The sequence below is a fragment of the Spermophilus citellus genome, assembly GCF_964194105.1.
Source record: "Spermophilus citellus genome assembly, chromosome: 11".
Lineage (NCBI taxonomy): Eukaryota > Metazoa > Chordata > Mammalia > Rodentia > Sciuridae > Spermophilus > Spermophilus citellus.
The window spans coordinates 93,108,921-93,130,795 of record NC_138192.1 but is presented as its reverse complement, the minus strand read 5'-3'; the positions used below and the strand labels follow the sequence as shown (position 1 = coordinate 93,130,795).

Below are 21,875 nucleotides of genomic sequence, written 5' to 3'. Positions count from 1 at the left end.
ATCTAGGAAAATGATAGCAGAGAAAGAGGCAGTATAAGCTTAAGACATATCTATCAGGAGAGGGAACCCCCATTTGAATCTCTGAAAGCTCAGCAGTGCATCTCAAACTTCAATACGCAACCCAGTCGCCTAAGGATCTTGTTGAAGTGTAAATTGGTCTAGTGGGACTGAGAGAAATAGGAGACTATGGATTCTACCAAGTCCTCCATCCACGCAGACTATTGTTGGGATCCAGAGGTAGCTAGCAAAGAGGAAAGCATGATAAAATGGCCAACAGAAATGATTTTTGGAACAAGAGGCTGGACATCAAATATCTGGAGGCCTCCAGAACTTATTCAAGATACCCAAGGAGAAGAGAATTGGAGCATTCATTGCTCAAATGAGCCCTGAGGCTAAAAACTGGTTCTTGTTTTCAAAATAGTCATTTATCAAGAAGTGAGGCAGCATATTTATTAGAAGGTAACTGAATATTCAGCACCTAAATGTGATGTGCTCTAATTCACACACTAGGTGGCTGTTTTATTTTTTTTATTAAAATAATTAATAATAGTTGGCTTGAGATCAGTTAAGACAAAATTTGCAAACTCAACACAGAAAATGTTCTTTGTTTTAGGGATGCTGCCTGGACCCAGGATGGCTCAGTTAGTCCCTAACACCAAATTCTCTCTTCAACAGAAAGAAAACGAGATGCTGTGTTGAGCAAGGAAACCTGTGCCCTGGAAATACTCAAAAAAGGGAATTTTCTAGGGAGGTTCCCATGCTTATCCCTTGTTCACACAGGCCAAAGCTTTTACAAGTGTGATCTTGATAATGGCAAATGTCAACCAAGTTATCATGAAAACTCGACATTCTCATGCTTTCTTTGCTAGGCCTTTGTGGTGGGTGCCAAGTTAACTAACTTAAAAGCCCCAAAGTCCAGCACAGGACGCTGTCACATAAAGGACAGTTTATTGCAGCTTGAAGGTCAGGGCCAAGTGAAGGAATTGCTTAAAAAAAAATTGATTTAGGGCACCCTTTGCAAGCCACAAGCCATCTTTTCATCAAACAATTCTGAGTTGCACATTACTAAACACAATCCTAACACTGAAGTCCTTTATTGTGAGCCACAGAATCCAAAACAAGTGTTCCATTATAAAACACTCGAGACACATTCCTTGTTTGTTTTTCTTAAGTTCATTGTTCTAAATGTTCATTTACAGTAGCAGCTCCAGTTCAAAAGTAAAGCATTCCCATAAAAGATAATACAGGCCCACAGTGGACATTTCTCCCATTTCCCTCACTGCAGCCTAGATTGAAATACCACTGAATAAAGAGCCAGATTCTAGTCACAGATGCAAGCTATAACATTCCTTAGCAATGCTCCTTTAGATCACAGCATTCTTAAAATAAGCATCTACAGAATAATAGCATATGAGGAACTCATTAACTTAAAAGCAAAAACAAATAAACAAAAGTCAAATATTACAATAATAAAATGAAGAGATACCACTTTCTATAGCTTCTTTCTTGGTTAAGTACTGAAGGGGAGGAAAGGTCAAAAACAAAGGAATAGATGATTTGGTCTCTGCTTCTCTCATATCCTACCATCCAGGGTAGAGATGCCAAGGTGAATCCTTGTAACAAAATGGAGAATGTAAAGCACAGAGGTGTTTCTTGGAGTCAAAGGGAATGCTCAGGTTTCAGGAGCATCTCCAAAAGGGAAGGAGGAGCTGGGCCTGAGAATAAACACAACAGGGCAGGGCTGCCTTCCACACTAGGGGGGTGCCCACCTAGCCAGAGCAGTTGTATGTAATCTGTGTTAAATCTTGTCCTTCCTGACTTGGAACAAAGAAACCAAACTATTTCTCCAGCCCAGAGATTTTAATGTGTTGTAGTTCTGACTTCCCAGGCAGTGTCTGAAGACATTCTTGATTCTAACAACCAGGGGTAGGAGTACAAATGGCATCTAGTGAGCAGAAGCCAGAGATGCTGGCCACAGGACAACCCTCTGCAGCAAAGATGTGTCTAATCCAATAGTGCTAAGGTGGTGAACCCTACTCTACCCCCAGTAAATGTGTTGCATGACAGTAAAAGCATGCTTATAATATGAAATGCATTGAACGGCTTCCCATCAACAGGGAAAGGCTTTGATTTACTGTGGGAAAGAACGGTTTATGCTGATGGCACATGCCATCCTTTATGGAATTAATGGAATTTGTCCCTGGCTTCATTTTCAGATGGTGTCTAAAATGTTTATGCTCCTCTATATCCAAAATCATATGTTGAAGTGCTAATAACCCTTGATGTGATGATATTGGGAAGTAAGGTTTGATACTGTCATGAGTGTGTGACTCCCATGAGGGATCAGTGCCCTTTATAAAAAAAGAGATTCCTATTGCAATATTGTGTGCATGTATGAACATGTAACAACAAATCCTACCACTGTGTGCAAATATAATGCACCAATTAAAAAAACTGGGGGGGGAAAAGAGATACCACAAAGATCACTCTTGCTCTCTCTCCTGATGTACACAAGGAAAAGATCACACGTACATACAGCAATGTGACAGCCACCTACAAGCCAAGAGAAGGCACCTCAGGATGAAACCTACCTTGCCAGCCCCTTGTTGTTCATTTCCAATCTCCAAAAAAGTGAGAAAATAAATTTCTGTTGTTTAAACCATCCAGTCTGTGGTACTTTGTTATAGAAGCCTGAGTTAATACAGGGAGCCAACCTGAAAATCTGTGAGCTCTACAGTCAGGTATAGAGGCTTTTTATGACCCTGAAAAAACTGGTCCTTAAACGTTTCTCTGCTAGAGCTCATGTTTCCTTAACAATAGAAATAACCAGGCATAGGTATTCTCTTGAAAAATAAAAGAGTGTTACACCATCAGTTGCAAATATCAGTTGACTCTTATAAGCAAAATTTAAGTCATTCAAATAAAAATCAAAAGGGGGAAAAGGATTACAAGTGGGAGTGTTCCTTTTCCACAAGTCAACCACTTCCTCCTTCAAGTTCTTAGAGCCAAGAGTTCCTAGGATGCTTACTTGCTCAACAAGTTTTGGCCTGAATCCCTTTCCTCCTTTTCCCCTCCCAGAATGCCAGATACCTGATGTGCCCTCAACCTGAATCTACGTTCAAGTGACACTGACCTAATGCACACAGAAAATCCTACCTTCCAGGACCGGGTTGGACTGTAAAAGTTGCTCTTTGACTTGATTAACTTCTGCTCCTTTTCCACAAACAGCAGCCACATAGGACATGACAAGCTTGCTGGCCTCTGTGGATGAAAACAAGCCATATTAATTCATTAAGCAGCAACCTTAAAACCTCTTTGGGGCCAGGAAATTTGGGAAAGAAGACTCACTAATGGTGTTTTCAAATGCTTTACTCCTGGGGTTAAATGATGCTTCGGAAACATTTTTCAATGTGTGTGCTTTCTATTCAATGACATGTCACTGATTTAGGTATAACAGAACTTAGTACTTGAAGTACTAAGTACTTGAAGGTTACCCCTCAGCTATTAGAAAGACCACTTAGAATGATGGCCAACAAAATCTCAGGAGAATCATATTCTCACAGCAATCAAGTACACACAATTATTGTATTTTTTTTACAGATGACTCAAGCCAAAAATAACTTGGTAACCTAAGCATCTTCACCAAATGTATTTTTAGAGTTTAAAAGAACTGATCTTCCTCAAAATATTTTCTAAATCAAATTGGTTTGCTCACAATGAAAACCAACTGATTATTCTTCAATTCAATTAAAAAGCTAAGCAGTTAATGTGGGGACTCACTCGATCCCTTGAGAATATGGTCATTTTCATAGACTTTAGCAGTATCCCTGAAAGGTAAACTGGTAAGAGCAGCAAGTCACATGGGGCAGACAAAAAATTCTTAGTTCAAATTGGTAAGGTGAAAAAAAAAATTGGTTTTGGTGGTTCTGTCCTTCCTCTGATCTCTCTTAGCACCTGCCTCCTAGAATGCGACCCTTTTAACAATGAACTAATTCCAAGGAAGGTTAATGGGTGTTCAAAGATAAAGAAGCCCAAAGTCAAATGAACTTGAGGCCACAGTGAGATGCAGTGAAACAAATGTCCTTATCATCAGGCTTCTGAGAGCCTTTTATATGAGCGTGTGCATTGAGGAACTCTGAAAGAGGTCTAGAATGCTTCCTTTCCACCAGTTATTTTCCATGGAATTTTTTTGCCTCCTGTTGAGCTATCCAGTTCTGCCCTTCCATAATCAGCATCTGGGAAATGGTCAACTATTAAGTGTTGGCAGAATAAAACATATGCCCTGCTCTGGGCAGCTGAGGTAAGGACACTCATCTCCCCAGATCTTGTTTTGTCCAAGTCTTTGTTCTAGTGCCACTGTGCGTGGGCATGAGGTCTCCAGGTGTGAGCGAGGTGCCTCTGCCTCAGGGTGTAAGGGCAATCTCAACACTGCTACTTCTTCAGAGGAGGCCTGCAGGTGGATTCCAGTTCTACCTCTCACCACTGAGGAATAGTAAATGAACAACTTTGGTGCATTCCTCAACATGTACTTCAGGGCCTTTAAGCAAGTTAAAACATCAATGATAACATATGGAGCATCAAGAATCCATGCACCAAGAATTGCGTTCTCGAGTCCTAAGAAGACTATTTTTGGAGCTGTAGCTGTAGTATGGTAAAGGGGAAATAAACATTCATGGAGCTCTGAGAAGTAAGGTCGGAGGTTGGGTACTTCTTCAATGACTGCAGTTTCCCTCCAATTTACTTTCCAAGTAATGAAAATGGGTCCAAACGTATTCCATGGTGCTCTGTGATGGTCGACTGCTGCGATCTCCCTGCAGCCTTTTTTTCTTTGTGCTGCTCTTACTTTACAGGACACTGTCCACATAACACATTCTGCATTGTTGAAAGTTCCTGACCTCCATTTTCTATTGTTCTCAGGGTTTTACTATATAAAAGCTGGTAAACCATGTGTACCCAGCCCTGTCTCTCAGTTCAGACTGACCTGACCTCACTTACAGTCTATGTTCCATTACACTGCACTCAAGTCTTTAGTACTCATTTCCTCCATCCATCCATGCAGGGTCAAATTCTGCTTCTGGTCACATCAGGACACCTTCTTTCTAGGCCTGATGTCTTTCCAGTTGAGGTGAAACTGCATGTCCAGAAAGTTCCTGGCATTCTGTGCTATCTGGTTCTCAGCTCTGCACTCCTTTCTAGAAATCACAAGTGCATTCCAACTCCAGGGTCTAGTCTCCAATTCACCTCCGTCCAGGCTTTCTTTCTCACTGTTCAATCTTCTCAGCAGTATTCTGTGCTTCCCAACCCCACCTATACTCTCACATACCCTATGGATATTCTTTCTTGACATAAATTTCTGGCCTGTATTTAAAACTAGAAGACTGAAAACATGCATAGGTAAAATAAACAGTGGCGCCACACACACACACACACACACACACACACACACACACACACACACTTTAAATAAAGTAGGTTTTCTCTTAGGTAAATTGACAAGTTATATAATAAGTCCAGGCCAGGCTATTTGTTTATTCCAATAACTATGGACCTTTCTATAGACAAACTTCAAATTCTTGACCACATTGAGTTCTCCGCAAATCCTGTTCTGGTCCACAATAGACTAAGGGGAAAACTGCCTTATGGGAAGTGGTAGGTGGCAAGCAAGAATGAGAACATTTTGATGATTGCTAAAATTGATTTGGCTTCTCAGAGACCTCATAATGAGCTGGAAAAAAAAATTGGGATCAAGTCCTCTAAGGGTCAAATCCGTTTGAAAATGGCACTAGGAGCAGATCTCTTGGGATTGAATTGGGATTGGGCTTATATTATCTAGCTGTTAAAACTGTTTATAAGCCAACAATACCTACTCATTTAAATTAAAATTAGAAGTTACTTTTATGAACTCTATTTAAGCAAATTCAAATATTTTTAAATATAATTCAAGGACATAGTTCAATGACATATATCCAATGACACATGTTTTAACAGCATATATCCAAGTTGATAAAAATCTAAGTTCAGATTCTTAACTATCTTCAGGAATTGTATTATTAGGCTTGTTGTAATAATTTTTGGAAGCTGGGGTTAAGAGTAATTTTCTTTTTTCCAAAGAAAGTTGGAAAGAAGAGACAAGTTCTACAAGAGATGACTTTCCTAACATAATACTTGATCTTTAACTCAAGCAGTTCATGAGATAGTTACTACTTTAGAAAAATACGTAAGGATGAGCTAACTACAAGGTCCAACACAGTTGAGTGGACTGTTTCCATAACACTTCACCATGCTGGAAACAGAAAACAATGGCTATTCTCATGAGGCTTTCCATTTCATTTCCTTTTGGCTCTTTAGTGCTAAAGTTCAAATAAATTTGAATCTGTATTCAAATATTTGTATATTTATACAAATTTTTATGTAATAACTTCTATAAATGAAAAATATTATATATCTCAAGAGAATCAAGAACTGAATATCATCGTCCATATTTCCAAGTCCAGTTTTTGAATTATGTTGACTTAATACTGGCATTTAAAACTGACAAAATGTATCAGCATTGCGCAGAATCAATTCCTGGTTCATGATTTTATCTAACTCACAGATACTTTACATATGCATATGTATGAGTACATACATGTTTGATTGTCACTTGAATGTTAAAATTTGTTAGCAGTTGAACAAACAAAATGTAAAGTATTGAGTCAAAATTTCTTCACCAGAAAATGGTACAACATTTAGGACTGAACAGATATTTTGCACTAACAGACAAATGACCTGTAACAAAACAGTTCTGGATCACAATTTCTATATCAGAATTAATTTCTACAAAAAATGGAAAGGAGTTATTTACAGATGACAATTTATAATTCTGGGAATTCTGTAAGAGTAAGAATAACTAACTTAAGTCTTTAGACATTTGTAATCATGTGGATAAAAGCATGGGAATTCCACTCCCAAGATATTAAAACCTACACATGTTAATTAAGCAGGCTCCATGTGGATTCAATCACTGAATGTATGGGGGTGGTAATAACTAGAAATAAGCAAGCCTTAACTTAAAAAAAAAAAAAAAACAGGGCTTCTAATATATTTATTCAGGAGTTATAGGTATCTAATATATTTATTCAGGAGTTATCTATTTATTCATAGATAAATGCAATGTCATGTATGTCACATGTTATACAGCTTACAGGAAGAGCCACACATTTATACACACATTCACAGATACATTTATCTACTTCTCTATCTCTCTAACACCTCGGTTAAGACACCCAAGTTTTTTCAGGGACTGGCTTACAAAAATCCAGTGATTCATAGACCTAAAGAGTAAGACTGCTTAAACCCACAAGGACCTGTTTGCGTACAATGAAGCAGTCTCTCTGCCACTTAGCAGAATACCCTTATTAGCAGTCCTGAGTCTGCAGGGCTGCAATATAACCCAGCTGCAGCATGTCCAAATTCATCAGTCAGGCAGCCATAAACTGTTCCAAACAGAGATCAAAAATCATGGGTTGTGCAGTAAGAAATACAGCCTTCCCTACAAGAGGAGTCCTGGCTGGTGACTTTTTCATTGATATAAAACCATATGTCTGTCACCCAGTTTTGAAAGAGGGCCACAAAACCTGTGGTAAATACTTATAAACATGCATCAAGAGGGACCTTCCTCATATGGGGAACACACAAAACAATAGCTCACTCCACTTGGCCTTGAGTTTGATTAGCCACTCTGCTTTAAGGTGGACCCAGTCACTGGCATAGGATACCCAGAGATGTTGAGGCTACAGCAGATCAATGATACCTGTCACTAATGTAGGAGAACTTTTGTGGACATAAAGTAGGACGAGGTCATTCGGGGTTTAGAACCAAAGGTCTTAATGAGCAAGGCAGGCTACATAACTCTTCTAGCAGACGGCTGATGAGTTCCTCGAAACTGATGTAACCATAAAGTTAGAAACCAAATGATTTATAATGTTTTCTTCTTTCAGGATCATCTTCTCAGGCACCAAGATTTATTCTGATGTCCTTGGAAAAATGTAGCTCTGATGGTTCCCTCATGTTCCTTCCTGCCCCGACCAATGCCTGAATGGCTCTCCACAAATTATCCGTATTCACAGTAGTGAACTTTGAGCTCACTGCCTAGAAATACTTGGGCACTTTTATGAGGCATGATGAATTTTTTATTTAGCACAGCAGTGATGAATTAAATAGCACCCCAAAGGGCTCAAAAGAGTTCATGCCTCTCCCTAAGCGCCCATGTTATATAACCTCGCAGCTTAAGAGTATCTCTAATGTTTAAGAACAATAACATCACCGTCTTCCAGGGGTGGGGATGGCCTACTTAAATTAATTACTTCTTATAAAATAAGCCCTCTGACACTATATGGTGATTATCTATATAAACTATTAAGTACAGATTCTAAATGAAAAGAGATATTCTACATAGAGTACACAGAACATTCCAAGTTCTCAGTAAATATCAGTTCTCTTCGTGTTTCATTTACTAACACAGAACTTTAATAACTATGCATACTCAAAACTAAAACTGTCAAACCAGTAAATAAGGTGATGTGACATTTCAAAAATGTTTTAGCATCCCTCTTCCCTCAGAGCTGAGTTAAAGATCCCCCTCTACAAACTCCTCCTCTTCTGTGCAGCAATCTCTACATTACCATCCATCATTTCATTTTCCCACAATCAATCTTCATGAAGCAGAGAATTTTAACAACACATAAACCCTTTACAGCCCAGGGACTAAAATTTAAAATCATAGTCAAATTTGAAGTAATTTTTCTACCACTGGTTTGAAAAAGAAGTCAGCAAACCTTAGGTGTCTCTTTGGAGACCGAGTAATAGTAGATGCTTTTGAGATCTGTAAGAAAAGCTCCTGAGTGTAGCCAGGAGGTTCACAAAAGCAGCGGTTCTCCGGAGCAGCATCCCCTCACAGCACAAGATTTAGTAATAAAGGACAGCTGAAGCATTCAAGACTAGAGCTCATCATGAGATTCAAGAGGCACAATAATAGCTCAAACACATGACAAATGCTTCAAGTGACTCTAAGCAATGTTACCTTAGGGTATGGTCCAAAGGCCAGCACTGCTCAAAGATAACCAGTCAATGGACTATCACTAATCTACAGGTAAAAACAGGCTTTTAAAAATTGTCGTAGCAATTTGACAATTATTTTTGTCTGCTAAAACTTAAGTAAATATTAGTGCTTATATATTCTACCTGTTCTTGTTATTTAATTTTACTATCATTGGCCAGCAACAGATGAGGGTATGGCCCTGCTCTGGGGGTCTGTGGGGCCCTCCTCCAGCTCTGGCCTGGAGCAGTACCTATCTTGTGTGCTGCACATGGAACAGTATCCCTGGAGGCAGCTCTCCACTCTCCAACTTATGCTGAAGAACAAAGGGATCCCAGGAAGGGCTAACTCCAGGGGAGATGATGGGGGAAAGGATTCCAAGGTGTTATCAGGGCACAGAAACAACAAGACAAGTTATTGAGCAGAAAAATAATAAAAGAGAAACCTACACAAAAAGGATGACAAACTCCATGCCACTGAGTTCTACCAGAAGAATGAGGTGTTTTGCTGTTTGAGTTGTGCTTTTCCCCTTATCATCATGACCACCAACCCTCTGTAATAGCATCAGCCACCTCCGTTCAGTTTTTGAATAAGATACATGAGCCCAGCAGGAGACAGAATCTGGCTCTAGAAGCAAGTGGTATAGTTAACTCTGAAGAAGGAGGATGTCATACCCTGACAGTGCTAATTAGTGGATGTGCTGCCTTCTTGGAACATATGCTCCAGAGGACATGAAAAATTGGCCAGGACCAATCAAACAAGTGACCGCAACCCACTTGTAATGACTCACTTGGGAACAAATTGATATAATGAGAATGCCCTTTTAAAAAATTATATATATACATATGTATATGGATATACACATAATTAGTCATGAAAAAGATTGGGTTAAACAACTAAAGAATTTAAGAGGCTTTGGAATACTTTCATATCTTCTTCCATAATAAAAAGGAAGCTATGAGAAGGGAACAGGTGGGCTTGTAGATAGATTCAACAGGATGAAAGAGGGGGTGTAGTTAGAACACCATGATAAATGCCATCTGGTAAGGGGCAGAATCTTACCTTACCTTGCCACCATTTTCTTTTCTTTAATTTTCAAAATTATAGCTACATATTGCCAATTATACTTTTTTTGGTACTGAGTATTGAACCCAGACAGTGCTTTACCATTGAGACACATCCCTAAGTCCCCCGACCCTCATTTTTTTTGAAGCTGAGAAATAAAGCAACTTTTATTTTTGAGACAGGGTCTCACCAAATTGTACAGAACCTCACTAAATTGCTGAGGCTGGTCTTGAACTTGTGGTCCTCCTTCCTCCTGCCTCAGCCTCCCAAGTCACTGGGATTATCAGCGTGCACCACCATACCCAGCCCAATAAAACAATTCTTAAAGCGTGACCTGAGTATATCTTACTTTTGTAATAGTCCAAAAGCAAGAAAACACAACATAAACACATTCATGCTTTAAATAGTTCTGTGTGGTCTGCCACCATTTCCCTCAGTCAACCTGGACACAAACTCACAGCTCTGTTGCTTCTAAGAATTAAATTCATTTCACAGGAAAGAACTGGTCAGGGAAAAGGAAGAAGTAAAAGAATTCACCCAAGATGACCATGTCCTGTTAAATTTCCTACAATACAAAAGAGATCTAAACAGCCAAAGATTGTAAAAAGTGACTGGGGGGGGGTTGGGAGGGGGGAAGAGCCAAAAGACAGAGAACCATCATCTTCCACTGTTGTGAGTGGTTCTCAAGAGAGTTACGGCAGGTAGCTTGGACTGGTCTCTATGCAGACACAAAGAATAGGATAAATGGTATAGCAAGAGATATAGCTTAGATATAGAACTGTCAGGATTGAAAAGTGGATTTGACGTGTAAAATACAGGAAAGGAAGAAATTGAGATGACCTGCATTTCTAGTTTGATAATTAGATGGAATGGTGGTCACGTTTACTGAAATCATAAAGTTTGGTTACAGGAGGGTAAAGACAGAAATCAAGAGTTCCATTTTGTACATGCTTAGACTAAGACATAACTACTCAAGCAGAGATGTCAGGAAGACACTGGATATACTAGCTGGGAGATCTGTTAAGAAGCACTGGCTGGAAACATAAATGTAGAAAACATGAACATGATCAGGGAATAGTTGAGACTACCTAAAGAGACACAACAGAAAGAGAAAGAAAGATACCTAGAACTAAGCAAAACAACCTGTTACTAGGAGAGATCTATATGTTAAATGAGACTCGGCAAAATCCAGGATCATTCTTTGGCCTGATGTTTTTCACTGTTTTTTTTTTTCCTAGTTATTTAAATATAGACATAAAGCTGGCTCCTTGGATTGGGGGTGATATTCATCCCATCATTTATATGTAGAGAGAGACAAAACAAAATCTCTCCTTTAAAAAACACTGGTGGTTAGTGGAAGGAGACTTACCAACACAGGTAATGGTAGTAAGGCACTCAAAAAGAACATGTTCAAGACATGAAGACATGAAGGACAGGAAAGGAGAGGAAATGCAAATGAATGTGACAAAAGTATGCTCCGTGTATCTATAAATATACCACAGTAAATTCCATGTACACCTACAAAACACTGATTTTTAAAAAGAGAGAGAGAGAGAGAGAAGATAGACCAGTAAAGCAGAGAAAGATGAATAGGGGAAGTAGGATAGAATACAAAGAGGGGGCATCAGGGACTGAAATTGAGTAAGTTAAATTCCATGCATGGATGATTATGTCAAAATGAACCCAACTATTATGCATAACTATAATGCACTAATAAAAGTGTTAAAAAAGAAAAAAATAAAATGGATAAGAGCAGGGACTCTAGAACCATGCTGCCACCACTCAAACCCCATCCCAGCCACTTACTATATAAGTTTAGGCAAATTTCTTAACCTTTCCAAGTCTTAGTTTTCCCATCATAAAATGGGGATGACAAAATACTAACCTCCTACATGTAGTAGGCTAAAAGAGCACAATGCCCAGCACAGGGAAAGTGCTTGAGGCAGGACAGCTACTCTTATGATTAGTAGATGACAGTGGTCCTAAGGGAGAGGCAGAATCACATTTTGTCAGTTTCTCAAGAGATTCTAACAATAGACCAAAATTAATAAAAATAAGCATGAGATTCTACATGTAGGTTTAAAATAATTTTGTCAGTCCATATTAACTTGAGAAGATTTGACCTAACAGATATTATATGCAAAACCCTACAACCTCTTGCCTGATGAAAATACAAGCCTACACATGTGTTATATCAATGGCAGCCCGGGGTCCACAGAATGACAGATGACAGTACCACCACAACTGAGAATAATCCTAAACTTTTGTTTACTTCCTAGTATGCCACTTAAAGCAGCACACTGACAGATTTAGATGTTTCCAGAACAAAATTGCAAGATGCCATGCTTTCTATTACTAAGAATTTTACATGCCAGTCCCTTTCCCTCCATTCTGTCCATCCAAAGCCTAGAATGTGCACAACCCTGCTAAGAAACAGGGCACCATGTCTCCAAGCTCTCAAGAAAGAGAACTGGACACCTGCCTTACCACTCTTCTTTAGGTACACAGTGGACAGGAAGGGGGTACTCCTAGAGGAAGTGGAGGAAGAAGTCCGTGTAGAAGGAAAAGCCATGTCAAAACAGAAGGTGAGGCTTTCAAGGCCCAAATCTAAGAGCTTTTGAATGGATTTATCAGGTGACTGCCCAGCTAGGGCGGGTTTTCTTCTCTTGGATCAATGGACTTTCCAAATATTTAAATCTGATAACTAAACAAACATGCAAAGCACAAACACTTAAAATACCAACATTTACATACTAAAAGAAATGACCTATTAGGAGATTTTATTTATACAATAAAAAACATTTTTCAGATAAACATATGAAAATACTTGCACCCTCAGCCTCCTCTCCACTGCCTCATCAGTTCCATCAACAGCAATTTTAACATTTCCAAGTTCAGAGTCAGAGAAGACAGCCCTTTTGAATCTTTTCAGGTAGCTGAAGATCCTCCGGAAAATCAATCTTCACACTCAAAGCCAAAAATCAGATGAAAGCACAAGACAAGAAGCACAACTCCTTCCTTTGGGGGCTTGTTTTATGGAGAGGTTGCCAGATATCTAAAATATAAATGTGTGTGTGTGTGTGTGTGTGTGTGTGTGTGTGTGTGTGTGTGTGTGTGTTCTAGGGCTCAGGAGGAGACTTGAGTGAAATTATGCATTTTCCTGGTGCTTTCCCTCACTTATTAACAGAGATAAGGTGCGGTGTGGCCTTTCCAAACCAGAATAATTTGTTACTCCTTGGGAAAGTATATCAACTCTATAAGATCACACAGGCTGTGGAGTCTTGGAGAAAAGGTGAGGCCTTAACATACCCAGAGACCGTGTTAGCAAGGATCAGGATCCAGCAACAGATCCCCACATTGTTTGGAACCCCAACTGTTATCTGGCTTCTTCAGGTGACAGATGCAGAGAAGTCTTCTCTTGAAACCCAGCCTACTCTCACCAGCAACCTCCTGCAAAAACAAGGCTCCTGGGGCCAGGAAGGTCTTGCTGAGGAGGCCCTACATGCCCTCTCTACTGTAGTCATTGAGCACAGTGTTGACCTTCCACTGAGGAGAAGGTCAGGTTGTTAGGTGGTGGCCTCACCTGTTTTTCCTGCTCCACTTTCCCCTGTAATGAGAATACATTGATCTTTATCTTGATCTCGGAGGGATCTGTATGCTTCATCTGACAGGGCGAAGCTGCAGGGAAAATGGAAAAAAGTCCTTAGAATTCAGCTCATTAGAACACTTTATCAGATGTAACTCTGGATTCTTTAAAGGGCCACTCCAACATGCTTTAGAGAGTGAGCCAAGACATCACATTTTATTTCCTCCAAATTCTTGAAACAAGTCAAGAAATGCATTCTTTGTGGCCCATGTTACCCTTTCCCATGCATTCTCTGTTAAACCAAAATGGCACTGATTTATTGGACCCTATAGATAGGTTTTATTTACCCTCGATGCTATACTGATGACTCTTTTTATTAAAATCTAGGTAATTCAGAGAACCAAGGAGAAAACATTATGCCCCATGTCTACAACTGAATAATGTTGAGAACTTTCCAGGTAACACACTAGAGTTTCAACATAGTGAGGAAACCACCAATATATGGGAGTTGAAACCTAATGGGAGGAGGGGGCAAAAGGACAGTCAGTATAGGTAATGAATGACGGGGTCAGGAAGATGGTTTAGGCTGATTCAAAAGGAAATAAAATGCTAATACCTCCAGAGCACTTCCCCCTCCTCCAACCTGTTTCCAAGGTTACCCACCTCCAGAGAATTGTTCCTCCCTACAAGGAGTCCTTAATGAGTAGCCCCTGGGTGGCTCCCTTCCTGCCTGTACCCCTGAGCAGTTTCATTCCCACCCTTGGATCACTCCATCTTTTGGTCATGCAGGAAGGATGGGAAGAGGGGGGATGAGAACAAAGGAAATCTAAAACCTATAAAAGGGGCAAGACACCTCCACTCCCTCAGGCACCAACTTTGGACCCCCTCCTTTGAGGAGGAGTCTCTGTCTTTCCTTCTCTGTTCCATCCTTTAAATAAAACTTTTTGCTCTTGCCCTTTGTGTTTCTCAGGTGTTCAATCTTCAACAAAGGAGGAACAAGACTTGGAACATGGTATCATCTCTGTGGCATTTCCGTCATGAAGCTACTACATTTACAATAAATGCAATCTCTTGAGACCCATCAGGCACTATTGGATTTGTTGTGGTTCTTGTCCAGTCCTAGGCTCCTCAGTTCCTCACTCTGATTACCAATGACAAAGGGCACCTCATCAAGGAAGAAGGCCAGTCCTCCTGCTGACCTCCCCTTCCTCAAAATGTATTAATAAGATGAGTCTTGATCCCCCGAGCTATTTGAAAAATACTTCTAACAATATGGATAATTTATTTAAAATAGATCTTCCTTTAATTCATTTGTTCACAAGCACTTACTGAGAGTCTACTATGCATCAAGAACAAGCCAGAAATGTGGCGATTAATCAATATTCAGCCTCTTTTATGAGTTCTCAGTCAAAAGCACAGGAGTAATAAATAGGAAATATCTAGCCAAGACTTTGAGCCCAATAAAGACAAGCAAAGCACTGTAAAACGAGGCAAGGACCTCAGGGGGTAGAACCTGGAGGAAAGAGAACCTTCAAGAGGTAGAAAAAGGTGGTCCTACAGAATTAATCAGCAATGCCTGGCATGGTGGTGCACTGCTATAATACCAGCAACTTGGAAGCTAAGGCAGGAGGATCGCAAGCTTGAGTTCAGCCCCAGCAATTTAGCAAGACCCTCAAAAACTTATCAAGACCCTGTCTCAAAAAATAAAAAAGGACGGAGGATGTAGCTCATTGGAAAAGCTCCCCTGGGTTCAATTCCCAGTAGCAAAAGAAAAGAAGTAGCTGGGCACAAACAAAGGTCTAAAATATGATGATAAGATGGAGACAGGTCAGGGAGAGCATTTATGAGCAGTTCTATTGTGCTGGAAGGCAGAACATAAGGTAGAGGGATGAGAGATGAGCTGTCGAGATAGACAGGCAGATTCCAAATTAAGAACAATAGAATCACATGGAGCCACACTGCAGGACTGTAAACAGGAGAGTAGCTAGGTTAGAAAGTCATTAGAACTAAGAACAGCAACATTTACCATGTATTAGAATTGTCCCCAAGCCCTTTATGCTTAAACGCTTTAAATCTCACAAAACTAGCACAAAGCAAGAACATAATTTGCCAGGGTCACACTGGCAGTATGACACAGTGGAGCCAGAAATGATCCCGGCTCTTCATCACTGGCACTTGGCACCTTTGCATTTGGGCTAGATCGCAGGGAGACAGGGCAGCATGAGAAGGAGGGAGACTGGTGAAGAACCAGGATGCAGGGAGAGGTCATATTTGGCCATCTAGACCACACAGGGCTTTCCCCACCATTTTTCTTCTGAAAGTGTGTGGATGCATTATATCTAGTAAATACCTCCAATGTGCCAGAAGCTGAGTGAGAGGGAGATATCCTTATATTCATAATGGAATTTAATATTCAACAAAGCTCTTCAAAGTAAATGTCAGGCATCTTAAGGAAAAATCATCCTGACAGGTAACAGGAGAAGCCCATGATCCCTTTCTTAGGAGGGTACTTGCTAACTTGAACCCAGAAATACTAGGAACTACATTCTTCCCCGTCACACGTGTTCTCTTACAATGATTTGTTAGCATATCTTATCCTCCAGCTGGATTTCGGTAAGAGCCTAAAAGACACTTACCCTGAGCTTTGTTTTGTAACCTTCACATCAATGAGCCTATGTCCCTGCACATGTAATAAGTAGATTCTAAACATATTTTTTTAAATAAATCTCAATCTTGATTTAAATTGTATCACTTCTTTTCTCTCCAGGACTGACTTTAGCTAGGTTAGTGCCTCCTGTACACCAGGGGCTGCTTCCGAGATGCTCCTTCCACTCTTTTCTCCAGAATGTAGCTCCTTTTGTGTGTTGGTGCTTGATCCCCAAGAAATGGAGCCAGCTCTCTATGAACCTAAACTTCTGAAACCGTGAGCCCCCAAATGAACTTTTTCTCCTCCATAATTGTCACATAGTCACAGCAGGGGAAAATGTGACTAAAATAGTGTGTTAGCATGGTCTCTAAACATATTTTTGAATGAATGTATGAATAAGAGGAAAAAGAGAGACAAAGAGTATAATGATGAACAGGGTCTTTTTAAGCAACAGGTTACTCTAGCTTGCTCATTTGAACAGTGTACCCCTGACTCCTTCAGTATCTCAAAGCCCTTCAAAATCATTCTCTATAAAACCAAAGCCATGCTTGAGATCCAAGGCAGCTCAGTGTTCTCAGTCTTCTCTACCATTCTCTGATTCCCAGGGCAGAAGCAAACAGCCCATCTTGTGAACCACCACTTAAGGAGGATGTTAGGGAAAAGCGGAAAATGTGGAGGAAGAAAACATCTCAGATGTGACTCTTGGGTCCCAGATCTATACCTCCCCACCTATGTGACCTCCAACAAATCATTCACCCTGGATGAACTTGTTCACATAGTCAGCCACTTTAGCAGAATAAACAGAAGTATATGGAGGTATCAAGCCCAGGATGAATGTCAGAACATCTTTGTATGTCATAATTAGTTACAGAATCATCCTTCTATCCCCTACCAGAAAGAGAAGCTTCTAGTGGATCACGGGCTTTCTATCAATTAACCTTTGTGCCATTCACAGCACTATAAGCCTAAATCATAATCAATACCAAGATACAAATGATTGAATGGGTGGATTTTCTCTAAGCTGGGGCAAAGTCAGCACTGGAGTGAGCTCCGTGAAGAACAGTAAACACTGAAGATTCAGTTCTCCTATGGCCTTTGTGCAGGCAAGGAAAGCTTTGCTTACATATCTTATTAGCCTTCCTCTCGTCCTACTCCTCCAACTTCTAAACAATAATTCAGAGATGCCACTTCCATTATCATCTTTGGTAAGCCATGCAGGAAAGCACATTTTGGCAAACACAAGTAAAGTTTTCTAATCATACATATTTATGGAACTCATCATGGACTGTTTAATTCAGGCCTTTGAATTAAAGTCCTCCTAGGACTGAAGTTTACCTTTGTACACCATTACTAGATCCACAGTAATGGAAAATGACTTCAAAACTGAATAACCACATAACACACACAGGAGATCACCAAATGACCCTCCATGGATCTACTGCAAGCTAAAACACCTAAGCTGAACTAGCTTATTTTTTGTTTGTCCAAAAAAGAAGTAGTCACCCATGGGAATTGGTTCCAAGCACCTTCCCCTAACCATCTACTCCACGCCCCCTGGGTAACAAAATCTGCAAATGATCCAGTCCTTTATATAAAATGGTATAGTATTTGCATACAACCTAAGCTTATCCTACTACATAGTTTAAAGCATCTCTAGATGACTTAGAATACCTAACAATGTAAATGCCATGCTAACGGTTGTGATGCTACATTGCTTAGGGAATAAAGGCAAGAAAGTGCATACATGTTCAGTACGGATGCGATTTTCTTCCCTAATATTTTTGACCCTCAAGATTGGCTGAATCGGGGCTGGGATTGTGGCTCAGCGGTAGAGTGCTCACCTAGTACAGGCGGGACCCAGGTTCGATCCTCAGCACCACATAAAAATAAAGGCATTGTGTTGTGTCCATCTACACCTAAAAAATAAATGTTAAAAAAAAAGATGCTCACCTTTAAAAAAAAAAAAAAGAAAGAAAGAAAGATTGGCTGAATCCATGGACCCAGAGGGTGAACTCTATCCATGTATCCCTGTCCATAAAGACAGGGCTGATTCATCTAATGGAGAATACAATCTTAACATAAGACAAAGGATAAAAGAGGTATTTATTCGTTCAAGGCTTTCAATAGCCAATGACTCTGAACTGACGTGACACTTTACCAATGAAAATATTTCAGCCTGAAAAAGTTTGTTTGTACTACTGACACACTCATCTCAAGTACAGTATAAATGTCATCACACTTACTGCCTACAAACACCGATTTTTCTTTTACATTTTTTTTTTTTTTAAAAGACCAGGTAGAGGGCCCTGAAGAGAACACAAGCCCGTTCGTTCGTCTTCCTCTCTGGCAACGTTAGCACATACCCATCCCCAAGGCCAACATTTATAACTGTAAACTGAAACCACATGCCAGTCCTCCAAACCTCTCTATAATTAAGGAACCTAAATAAATCTTTAGAGAAGTTTTTAGTTAAAACCAGTTGTGACCCATATGCTTCTCATTATTTTGTGACCATGTCAGCATTGTTATTTACCACACACAGAAATGAATGGTTAATTATAATACAATGACGATAACGTAAGGGGGTGAGCATGGTTTCTGACCCACCACATCAAGAACATGGTTTTACCAGTTTCTTCTGTCCTCTCCTTGAGCTCCAAGAACAATAGGGGCAGCCCGACATTTCCACACAGCTCCCCTTTGCTTCCAGAGCAGCTACCCAGCTGTTCATGGAGAGTCAAGAATCCCGGCACCAAGTATGTTCACTGCAAGTTTCCCAACAGCTGTATCTATCACTGAGGTTTGGGGCTCATCTGTTATTTTCCGTCAGGGTGGAATGCTGGGTTGCACGTTCAACACAGCCCAGCTGCTGCTTACTTCCTCTTCCATCTTATTTCTGTTCAGAGTGTTAATCACCGTGGTTCTGCGTTCGTGGTCATCAGGGGCAATGGCAGGGCTTCTTTTCCAAAACTCCATGCTCCCCACCCTGCCATTTTCTTTCTCAGTTTGTTCACCCCAAGCATAAGACCCAAACACACTGCCACTACTGTGAAACCCAGCACACTGCCACTACTACCTCAATCTTCTGCTCTCCCAAGCCCTGCCCCATGTTTCAGTCTCCCCAGCCTTTCCCTGGTGAGTCACTTGAGAATGCATTCTTCAAAGCATGCCTCCTCCATTCTTAGGACTTTTACTTAGTTCACAGTACATGTACCAGAACAAAATTTGTCTCAGGAAACCCCTGAACTTCAATAACTGTCTCTACCTTTGCATTTCAAGTATTTTTCTTCAAAATGGCGCTCTGTTTCATTCAATCCTGAATCCTGCTGCATTTTCGAATCACACCAGGGAAACTCCTCTCCTGAACTCAATACTCTTAATTGAATTGAAATAGCTCAGTCTCAAAATCCTAACCTACAACTGAGATCTATAAATCTCAACTACTTCTTTCCCTTTCTAGCTCTGGATCAGCCCCAAACACTAAGTGTTTCTAAACTAAGCAACCCAAAAATTGTTTTTTGTTTTTTGGTTTTTTTAAATGGCTAATCTCCATGTGTTCCACAACTCTAACCTCATATTGAGCTTAATCAAGGGCTTAGGGAGTCCACAAGAAGGAAACAGAGGAGATGGAAAAGAAGAAACCTGGAGGAATTTTTAAATTTTGTTTTTTAAGGCAAGTCACCACATTGGCCTTGCTGGTCAAATATTTTGCCGATATCTTTATATCTACAATGGTCTCAAACTGGTTATTCAGAAATGGTTGCCTAACCTGGAAAATATCACCTTGTTAAATCAGCGTTCTTCCTCTAGACATGCATCCTATCATATCTTAAAGGAAAACTTCAGGGAAAGTAAGTTTTTGTCATTATTTATTTTTTACCCTGAAAAGCATAACTGTGCTCTTGCCCTATGCCAGTACAAACATAATAAATTAACTTATTTACACAATACAGGTATCTCCTCAAAGCCAAACACTTATAAGCATTCCTAACTATCCAAGCTTCAGAGCAAGAGAAGACGGAGAATAAAAGGAAGCCCTTTTCAAAATAAATAGGCAAAACATACACTATAACGTTCGTTAAAAGGAAAGACTATGAAAACATTCTTGAGACTGGGAATAAATGAATGGTATATGGACCTATAATCAGCTGGAACCATTTCTACAGTTTGTATAAAATAGTACAATATTTATAGTATATAGAACAACCACAAAGTAATAGCACAAAGTTATACAGCCAAATAGTGGGGAAAAAATACATGAAATTGTGAAATAAAAAATAATAATAAGCCAAAAGAGGGCAGGAAAAGAAGAGGAAATCAGAAAATAATTAAATGGTAAACTAAGCCAATCACATGAATTAAATGTGATTAGACATTAAATGTTAATGGACAAAATATTCCCAACTAAAAGGCATGGCATATTGTAATGGGTATTAAAAATAAGATTCAAGCCAGGCGCAGTGGTGCACACCTGTATCCCAGTGGCTCAGAAAGTGGAGGCAGGAGAATTTCAAGTTCAAAGCCAGTCTTAGCAATAAGTGAGGTGCTAAGCAACTCAGTGAGACCCTGTCTCCAAATAAAATACAAAGTGGAGCCAGGGATGTGGCTCAGTGGTTGAGTGCCCCTGAGTTCAATCCCTAGTACCTCCCCCGACCCCCCAAAAAGATTCAATTGTGTGCTACCTATAAAAGCTACACTTAAAACGTACCATGCAAAACATTGATGGGTCAGAGAACACTGTACTTCTCTTTTATACATCTAAACCAAAAACAAATTCCTACTTGCGATTCCAAAATAAGAAAGAAGTTATACCATGATATATGACAGCAAGTACAGGTAAGATTTGTCTTAAAAATTACCTATCATTTTCTAGGAATATTTTATGAACATTTAGTTTCTAAGTTCATAAACACTCTTATATCCTAAACAGAAATAGCCCTATTGCTTTCTTTTGGCTACAGAACAGGAAATAGCCTGTTTCTATTGGTTACACATAGAAAAAGTTTCACTGAGATGAATCATTTTAAGATGACATCTGTTCTGTAATGACAATAGTAAAGCATCAAATAAAAGTTTAAAAGTCAGGCTTTGAAACAGGACATGATAAACAGGCACAAAATGTTTCTTAATTCTTTACAACCTTACTGGTTTTCAGAAAACAGACTTTCCCTGCCCCAGGTCTGATTCACAGACGGCCTGGGTCAACTTCATGCATATCAGGTCTCTCACTATTTTTTATTGGATCACTCAAAAATGTATTTTAATCTTGACAATCAAATGTAACCACTAAGAGGACAAAATCACAGCGAATGTTCTGTGTATATAAAAAGCATTGTAAAAAAACAGGCATAGAGGCATATGCCGGTAATCCCAGTGGCTCAGGAGGCTGAGGCAGGAGAATTAAGAGTTCAAAGCCAGCCTAAGCAACAGCAAGGAGCTAAGCAACTCAGTGAGACCCTGTTTCTAAATAAAATACAAAAAAGGGTTAGGACTGGGGCTCA

General features: G+C 39.8%; 1 protein-coding gene across 5 annotated transcripts in view; it reads right to left on the bottom strand.

Moving 5' to 3' along the window:
* Positions 1–21,875, bottom strand: part of MYO1B (myosin IB) — a 169,137-nt gene that overhangs the window by 71,557 nt on the left and 75,705 nt on the right. For all 5 annotated transcript variants that reach the window (XM_081260811.1, XM_081260809.1, XM_081260808.1 and 2 more), the window contains 2 exons: positions 13,725–13,819; positions 3,157–3,261 (listed from right to left, as the gene is read on the bottom strand). In XM_081260811.1, the coding sequence (XP_081116937.1) occupies positions 3,157–3,261; positions 13,725–13,819 (200 nt within the window). The remainder of the gene's footprint in view (positions 1–3,156; positions 3,262–13,724; positions 13,820–21,875) is intronic.